The 10203-nt window shown below is 33.4% G+C and overlaps 1 protein-coding gene across 1 annotated transcript in view; it reads right to left on the reverse strand.

Moving 5' to 3' along the window:
• The window catches only part of LOC121382711 (conserved oligomeric Golgi complex subunit 1-like), a 30918-nt gene extending 24129 nt beyond the window's left edge, over positions 1–6789 (reverse strand). The window contains exons 1-8 of the mRNA XM_041512259.1: positions 6710–6789; positions 6060–6104; positions 5300–5366; positions 4646–4755; positions 4176–4245; positions 3153–3332; positions 2197–2244; positions 367–453 (exon numbers count right to left, since the gene is read on the reverse strand). Of these exons, the coding sequence (XP_041368193.1) occupies positions 367–453; positions 2197–2244; positions 3153–3332; positions 4176–4245; positions 4646–4755; positions 5300–5366; positions 6060–6104; positions 6710–6777 (675 nt within the window). The 5' untranslated portion in view covers positions 6778–6789. The remainder of the gene's footprint in view (positions 1–366; positions 454–2196; positions 2245–3152; positions 3333–4175; positions 4246–4645; positions 4756–5299; positions 5367–6059; positions 6105–6709) is intronic.
• Between the last annotated feature and the right edge of the window lie 3414 nt (positions 6790–10203).

Here is a 10203-nt window from a genome sequence, read left to right on the forward strand (position 1 = left end):
AAAGACCCAGATAATGTGGTGATACTTGTGTTTTTATAATCTTTACCTACTGAAGCTGACATTCATACCCAAGTGGTTTCACTATCTATATTTGTACATACTTACAGAGTTCATCATAGACATGTTGTACTTCAATAACAGTGATAGTGACAACTGAGGGTCAGCTTACAAACATATAATTTTCAACCACAAAGTCTGGGGAAAAGAATGTTCAGAAAACCATGAGTGTATATTTTGGAAATATCCTGCAAAATGACAGACAATGCAGACACCAATTTAATTTGCAGTTTTTTGCAATGTTGAAAATTAATTTGGTTAACCTTTTTATGAAAAAGATACAATGAAAGTACAAGTGTTACAACTTACTGTTCGTGCGAGGAGAAACTCGTTAAACACCTGTCTGGGTGTACTGTCTTCCAACAAGAGGATGGAGCACAGGAACTCAGCAATCTCCTGTATTAACAACATATTTTATGTCATTCATCACAGAGAATACAACAAACAAAATAGTTGCAATCAACCATGACAGCTGTGATGTAGATATCAGTTACAGTAAAAATTATTTTTTAATAAAATCTTTTAAACAGGATGACCACTGTAAGAGTTTGAAGATTATGAACATTAATAATAAAATGTTTGTTTTGTTTAACAAAACCACTAGAGCATATTAATTCAGGGTTGAAAATTAGCAGTCGCCCGTTCGTCAGTGGCGACCTTTATTTATTGGAGACTTAAGAATTTTACAAAGGTATTCTGTTGGGCAATCTGGCGAGTATGGTACCAGTTCAAAAAGAAAGACACTGAAACCGATTCGAATCCAACAAAACACACTGTGTCTGTCTTGGTGCGAACTACAGATCTGGTAGAAGAAGACATAGAACATGCTCTATATTTTAACAGTACCAGTGTGGCTTTGGGCCGGGTCTTTCTAAAAATAGAGCTCAAAACGTATTGAAGACTGCATATATTTTTTTAATCCGGAAGTTGTCGGCTTACTGGAAAGGACTATATGCCATAATTATCTAATAGAGCTACTATTTTACAATTGTTATTCAATCTTATGGTAACAAGGAATTATAATTAATTCACTTACATTATTCTGGAACAAAATCAAAATGTATTTTGTAGTTTTAACTCACACTAACGTGAAGGCATGCGCAAATATAAAAATAACAATGAAATTTTCCATTACTACAGGGCTTATTCCATAGGTCATTTAATTGATTGTTGTTGTCAGTATTGTTTTAAGTTTATGCAATTTGCATGAAATATGAACAGATCAGATCTAAAGTGATACCAAGACTTACATGATGACATAACTGTGCACATATTACTGTAATAAACAATAAGTACCTTTTTATGCTTTGTAATATTTTAACTAAGTACATGTACATTGTATATTTTGGTAAAATGTAGTTTTTTACAGATTTATTTTCCTTTCGATATTTATTTTATTAGTAGTATACTACTGTAGGATTTATAATAGCCAAATTAAACGTACATGCGTGCGTGATTCGTCTGTAGGACAGCCACTCCCAAGGAAATCCTTTACTGTAGATTTTACACCCTCTTGCATCACCACAAAGTTTACTTAATCCCTATTGCATACCTACTAAGAGGACTGCCACCCCCGACTAGTGTTTATATACAACAGCATGCGGTTCTACTTTTATTCTATTTGTACTGCATTATTTGTTTTTACTAAACAGACAATGTAAGTCAAGCTGTATACCTTGGCTTGCATTTTGTCTTCACCCCTGTATTAAAAACCAGATTTAATCTGTATAATTTAATGGTAATTTGTAAATAAACATTTTTATTTATACTGGATTTCTTTTTTAAAAACATGTTATTTGAGTTGGTATGGGTTTAAAACGGAACTAAACAGACTATATACAGTGAACATATGGTTATTATTCAATAAAGAACAAAGTACATTCGAATTTTTATTTTGGTTGTGCCGTTAAATTTCAATGTGATAATTGGAGGGCTAGTTGAATTTGAGAAGGGCCAGTAAGATTTTTCTTCAACTGGCTCTGCTGGCGACCATGTTTTTCATGTTAATTTTCAACCCTGATAATTAATTAGTCATCGGCTACTGGATGCCAAACATTTGGTAATTTTTACACAAAGTCATCAGAGGAAACCTGCTACATTTCTCCTAATGCAAATGTAAAAAGTGAGAGATGATTCAACCTGATCACTGTGCATTCCACTTGTGTCTTGCAGCAAGTCTCGGCAACCCTGAAATACAATTACACTACTTTATGACAATCAATATGACCACTAGCATTGTTAACAATTAATTCATTCCAGGTACATTTCCTGTATGTTTGTCTAGTCTTAACAATAACTTATTTTTCATTTCTCTAATGTCCATGATCAGCACACCATGAAATATGCAAATTGAAACAAACAAAGTAGTAAACATACTCATATGTACACTAAAACACATACTTATGCATATAATTATGCACACATTCAGATATACATGCACTCAAATACACAAACATACATGTAAGCATGCACACACACACACACCAATTATATTTACAACTCCATTGTATGATCATATCCATAATGCTGTAATATGTACATATGTTATCTTTTTTATTGTTACCAACTATAACATATGACAATTGCATTATATTATTCAACATAAAACAACCTATTCCAATCAGAACTCATGGCTCAAATGTAAACTCGACATTGCTATATGTAATGCTTATGACATTAAAAAAGTTTAAAATTTGTTTTGTTTCACGACACCACTGAAACACATTGATTAATTAACAATCGGCTATTGGATGTCAAACATTTGGTAATTCTGACTCATAGTTATTAGAGGAAACCCGCTACATTTTTTTTCCCAATGCAAAAAGGGATCTTTTATATGCACCTTCTCACAGACAGAAAAACAAACATCACAGCCTTTGTCCAGCTGTTGTGCACTGGTTGGAACGAGAAAAACTCGAATCAGTTGAATGGATCCACCGTGGTGGTTTGATCCTGAGATGCATGCACCTTAAGCAAGCACTCAAATGACTAAGCTAAAAACCATCCTTGACATTAAAGTCACAACTACAGGTCTTTGCCAGAGCACACATTCCTCAAGTTTTATAAGCATACGGCTCACCTATCATGAACCTTACCTGAAGTATAGTCGTCTTGAAGTGACTGATGGCTGCCCACTGCCTGGACAGCACAGGAAACCATGAGAGGATGTTCACGAGTCGCTGAGAGTCCAGCGTGAGGCTGGTGTTTATGTGGCGAGCCAGGAGGTAGAGCTGGGTTGCACTCAGATAGTCTCGCTTGTCGACACTGCTCCACATCTGAGACAAAGCAGAGAAGAGGAAGGTTTGATTACATTATTTCAGAAGAGTTTTAAACATATGGCTATAACGACAGTTAATCAAAAGAGAAGGTGGGGAAACCCACCATTGTCACATACATTGTAGGCTACTCTTACTGGAAACCAGCACAGAATCTCAGGAAAGTACTCTACTATTGAGTTACATTCCAAACCTATATCTGAATCACGACAATAACAACCAAATATACTATATTACAAAGATAAAAAAAAGTAATTAGTTTTGTGAGCTTTTTATCAAGCAAGGATAGAAACAGTTTTGAGGTCAAATTAAAATATTGGTTTCTGGGAAAATTCCAAAGGTATTTCATCTCTGATACTATGTGGCACCAGAACTGACACTAAAACACTTTAGTTTTGAAACAAATAACAAAATGAAATTAGTTTTCTTAAATGAGGTGGTTGTCAAGGTAAGAAATATACAGATGATAAGTGTTAAAAGTAACTTAAAACTCATCATAAAAAGAAATATTTTGTAAACAGTTTGTACAACATTTAACTTTTTATTCTAGTAGAAAGATTACATGGATGTTCTGCTTGCGTTATCATAAAGAATAATTAACTGATGAAAAGAAGATGGCGAGAGCAAAAGAAAAGACACCCAGACTGTATAAGAGAAGGAGAACCTAAAGAGTATAGCGAACATGTGACTGGAACAAGATGCCCATGGCTCATTAGAAAATGTTTGTCATTTGATTGGCTATTCGAATATTTGGACCAATCCAGGTAAAAGAGAAATATGCTATAGATCAGAGGGCAAGTTAATGTATGAATAGAAAATGTAAAAGTCTTGGCTCAAGCAAACCTTTTCTGGCATATCTAACAGAAGTTTGATCTGAGTAGCAATTCCGTAGAAATCTGAGTCTGGTTTCTTCCTGGAATTAGTAAGCACATTCATACAGAAAAATTGATTTTGATATAGGAAGTGTTTTGTTATGATCCTCAATAACAATAAATCCCTGAATTAATAATTTAAAAAAACCAACAGCCCATATGAACAATATTTGAAGTGAGGCATACCCATTCTTTATATATTTTACTAAATCATCAGTTCATGTGATACAAATTTTATAACCTATACAATATTATTTATAACTCACTTACATGACAGACTGCCATTATATGATAAACATGTCGGGTATACCCTTCTACATACGATGCAAACTAGTAACCTGCATGTATCTTTAGGTGACAACACTTGGTTGCCAGATGATGGGACATGCCCCTTCTCATCTGATTAAAAATGGGAACGTATCTAATAATAATCAGACTTACGTGACAGGTTTGTCAGACTTGGTTGCTGAGCGACAGGACATGCCCTTCCCCTTGCAGTTCTGACTGATCTGGTTGCACAGTTCCTCCATGTGACCAATAGATTTTGTCACCTGTTAATATACCAAAAGGCAATACGTGGATGAAATGGGAAACAATTTGGTAAGAATGTTTATGATTTACATCATCTGAAAAATCAGATATTTTCTGCTTTATTGGACAATTTTTTTAAAACATTAAAAAAATATATTAAAAATGAAGATGGGTCTGTCTAGTGACTAAGACAGACCCATCTTCATTTTTAATATATTTTTTTACTGTTTTAACTAAGTCATGAGCAAATTCAAAGCAACCTCTATATCACTCTTCTGAAATGGTGTTAGACAAGACATTACATAAAGATTCAAATAAAACTTCTTAAAATTTGTACAGCAAGGTGATCAATTTGCTGCTCTAGGTGAGTGTGGAGGGTAGCTAGAGTGACCGTTCTCCCTTTCTGGCAATAACTGTTGGTAATGACAAAAGTGGACATTTTTTAAGGAAAAGTTCCTATAAAAAATATATGAAACTAATCAATATTTCTTAGTTATGGCGCATAGTTGAGTAAAATGTTTCTACAATGATGAATGTCAAAAATGAAGAAAAACTGATACACACATTTTCTGCACTGTCCTTCATGTCCTTTATTGTATCAGCCGCTTCAATCAGATCTCGATACCTTTCTCTGAAACATTCATTTCATTTTAAAACATTAACTCATTATTGCAACTTGTCATCACAAATACCAATTGACAAAAATATAATAAAACCAGTCAATAAATACTACACTATTAAACACGTTGTTTTTTTCTTTAAAATTTTTATTATATAACGCTTAAACAGGTCTATTTACATACATACAATTTGTTTATGACCAATCTGTAAATGTATGAACTTTGACATGACATCAGAATACTTTTGTTTGAGTAAACAAGGACTCCCAACACAAAAACATTAGAAATGAGGAAAAGGCAGGTAACAAAATATTTTTCTTTGATGTACACAACAGTAATTTTGCACTGTAACATATTAAATGATATGCAATATTAATACATGGCTAAATAAGCAGATCAGATGTCACCAACAGGACAGGACTGTCAAAATTCACATCTGTTTCACCTTTCATTGCATAACATTTGGGGTAAGTCGGGTGTAGCCAGTTAATAGATGACTGTTAGAAAGGATCTGCAACATGTTAATAATCATGTCTCCACAAAGTAGTTAGGAAGCTTATAAACATGTTATAGTCTGCTTTCATACAAATCATAGTAATCTGAACAAGGAAAAACTCAAATTGATCATGTGATAACAATGAAAATGATACTGTGCAGTATACTATCTCTCGAGGACATACCAGTTTATAAGAACTGCTACTTACCCAACCATCACTCTCAAATCTTCTTTCTTCCTTTCAATATCCAGTCTATAAAATAACAATAATAATGGTTATATAATTATGTATACAGAAAACAAGAGTAAACTGCATAGACCGTAAGTAAAGTAATCAGACTGCAGATAAACGATATTCCTGTACGATAATACACTGTTCAATAAAGATTAATATAATCCAATGTACCAGCACAAATAAGACTTTATGTGTGCAGCATACACACAAACACATACATAGAGGCCTATATAACTGGTTGAACTGAAGAATAACCAAATACTGATAGGCATATTCAATTTTTTTTAAATTATTATTTAAATCATAAATTGATATACTCCTTTTGTTCGGCAATGTGTTGCGATTTGCTACGCAAATGTCAGAGATCAGTACATGTAACACAATTCCAAAATGTTAAAAAGTGGTTGCTACTCAATTTTCAGCAGATCACCAATTGTCCCTAATCAAATACTTTTAAAATAAAATGTTTCCTGCAGATATAAATGTATATAATTATATTGCACACATACACATGTATGTATGTCTAAATATAATATAATACATAAATGTACATGTATCATTATATGTAAATACTTTGCAAGAAAAAAAAAGAAAAAAAAGTGTTAGTTAACACAAATATATACCTGTTTCTTTTCTCTTTTTCTCTGATTTCACTTATGGTCAAGTTCTCAAACAACGCATTCATGTCCATCTCTTGGGGAGGCAATGCTGTAACCAAGATACAAACAGCTTCCATATAATTACCAAACAAACATGCAATTTATAAAATGTCATCACAAAAGTCATCAAAATTACACTGAACGTTTTTTATTATTATTATTATAGCTGTAGGTATAATCCTGGGCTTCTAGATTATGGTAGCCCCACTCCCATGGCTAATGATATTCAATGTTAGGTTAGTAAATAACTATATTGCCATGCCCGATGGCTAGTGAATTTTGTTGCGTCAAATGTTGCAGTTATGTCTATTTTGTAAATATGAATTTCCTGTATTTAGTAAACTATTATTAACTTAAAGTAAAGTATGGTCAGTGAATTTTTAATCGTGGCTAGTAAATTTTTAAATCACTGATCCAATGGCTAGTGGATTTTATAAAAATTCTAGAAGCCCATCATTCATAACACGAGTACCAGTGAGGTACATGATACGCCTACATGTATCAGGAGTTTGATGGAAAACCATATCTATATTAATTAATGTTACGGGTATGATTCAATTCTAATGTCAACTTTTTGCAATGGGGTGGATGAACAGTTTGTTTTGGACCAACCACCATTGCAAGTTGTTCCTACATGTAGTTTGATGGTCCTGATAAAGATTTACTGTTATATGCAGTAGACCGTGAAAAGTAGGTCACAGTAACCTAGTAATAGTACACGACACACCACCATCCCAAGTTGTTCCTACATGTCAGGTTTGATAGTCCTGTATGCAAGATATGGTCCAGACAAGGATTTACTGTTATGTGCAGTAGACCATGAAAAGTAGGTCACAGTGACCTAGTAATAGTATGCGACACACTGCCATCCCAAGCTGTTCCTACATGTGAGGTTTGATGGTCCTGTATGCATACTAGTACGTATGCAATATATGGTCCGGACAAGAGAAAGTTAACAGACTGGCGTACGTACGGACAACGTCATACCATAATACAGCCCATCATAGATGGGCATATAAAAAAGTCTACTCACTTTGGACAAGGGCAGTGATAGCTCTGGCACTATCCAAATTCACCAACTGTGAATTTTAAAAACTAGAAAATTTTATTTTAATTTGGCAAAATAATTCATGAAATAATATTTTTAATTCTGCAGTTTTTCAAGTTTTCTCTAGATAATTTGAAAAAAAATTCTGCTGATCCTGAGCTAGCCCTGAAAAAAGTTTTAGTTTATAACTGTGTAACCCATATTCTTCAATACATTGCTTAACACATGACATAACACACTAAATATCATGTGACTACCTTCTTGTCAGGTGTATTTATGGTGTTAAACTAAATTAACAGTAGTCATTATGTATAATTGTATAATAGCCATCAAATTTTTACTGTTCGTACTATCACATTTTAAACATAAAAATACTAAAGTACTAATCAAAATTATACCCAGGTGATTTTCTAGTCTTATATATTATTTATGAAAATCCCTGGGATAAAAACCATAAAATTGTGTCAGTATTATCATGACCTGTTACGGTATTAAAAAAAACGGTACCTAAAATGACAATAAATGACCCGTTATAGATAGAAATATGAGATTTATTGACAATTTTACTGCAAAACATATGTAATATGAAACAGACTATAACACCAAGTTTGATATTGAACACACCTGAGACCACCTCTCTGCTTAGCTTAGTACTTGTGATTTCACCTGTCAAGTGTAATCAATATAAACCTGGGTGTTATAGTCTGTTCCAAATTACATGTTTTGCAGTAAAATTGTAAATACATCTCATATTTCTATCTATAACAGGTCATTTATTGTAATTTTTTCTACCAGTTGTTTGAATACCATAACAGGTCATGATAATACTGACACATTTTTATGGTTTTCATTCTAGAGATTTTCATAACTAATATATAAGACTGGAAAATCACATGGGTATAATTTTGATTAGTACTTTAGTACAAATGTAGTTGTTCACTTAAACATTTAATAGTCTTGAATATGCACAGCACTTCAAAAGCCTTTCCCAGACTATTCCTTAAGTAATGTTTTATTTAATGATGCACTTAACACATTTTAATTATGATTATATGGCCTCAAAGATACATAATGGCTAATGATCAAACAGATAATGAGTGAGGAAACCAGCTGCCACCATGCAATGGGCCCCTCTTTCTGCTAATCAGCAAGGGATCTTTTATGTGCAGCCTCAGACAGACAGGATAATATAACCTATGAGGCTTTGATAAACCAGTTGTTGAGCATTGGTTGGAATAAGAAATAACCCAATGGACTCACCAACAGGGATCGATCCTAGACCAACAGCATCAGGTGAGCATTTTACAACTAGGTTATTCCTAAAATGATAGCACATTCTCAGATGGAATAGTAGTGCCTAGTGGTGGGTTTTGTTATTCGGTGGAGTTTTGTTTTGTGTCATTTTAGGGGTGATTTTGTTGTGGGTGTTTTGGGTTCTCCCCGTGTTGTTCAATTTTTTTTTCTTTTTGGGGGGTGGGGGGGGGGGGGGGGGGGGGGGGGGGAATTGCTTGCCTGGGTTTTTTCTTTTCTTTTTTGTTTGTTGTTTTAAGGTTGACAACAGTCACTTTTAGGACACTTGTTTTGGCTTCGTTGACAATAAATAAAATATATCCAACGGTAATTTTGTGATATGATATACAGTATTTGACAAACTTAGGTACTTTTTGTTTCTTTCATCTTTTAAAACTTAAAATTAATATTTTGTCTAGAATTATGAAAAACTTTAAAATGCCAACCTGTAAACAGCGTTGTCTGCTTGTTACAGAAATTTGACATGGTCAATGTTTGTAGTCAAGTTTTTATTTTAATGTGGTGAATGAATGAATGAATGAATGTTTAACGACACCCCAACACGAAAAATACATCGGCTATTGGGTGTCAAACTATGGTAATGCAAATAAATAAAGTGATGATCAACATCAATATAAAAATTCAAGACTTAAACAAAAACAGTGTAAAGAACTGTGCAAAAACACAAATATCACAGAATTTTACGGATACTGAATTTTACTCAAAACTTCAATTTTGTGCTGTATTGGCCATTCTCAAAGAGAATGTTACACCCCTGCACGACGGTGAGGTTACAGCACACGCAGGGGAATGTGGTGAAGCACTGTAATAATATAGCTAATTTTGAATTTGAACGACGTCAGTATTCCAATGTCATTTTGCATCTCCTTACAATAACCATAAACTGGGTACATGAATTTCCCGTTTTATGAATGCTGGAAAAATTCCAATGCAAAATTCCTATTAAAAAAAAAAAAATTGAATGTGTTTGAAGAAAATCTTGTGATTAAAAAATTGTACCTATTACAAAATATGGATTTCAAGTGAAATTACAGTAAGATAAGTTATATTTAGTAGTGGATTTTTTTAATTACTGGGGTAGGCCCAGTGTTCTCACTTC

Source organism: Gigantopelta aegis, chromosome 2, assembly GCF_016097555.1.
Source record: "Gigantopelta aegis isolate Gae_Host chromosome 2, Gae_host_genome, whole genome shotgun sequence".
Taxonomy (NCBI): domain Eukaryota; kingdom Metazoa; phylum Mollusca; class Gastropoda; order Neomphalida; family Peltospiridae; genus Gigantopelta; species Gigantopelta aegis.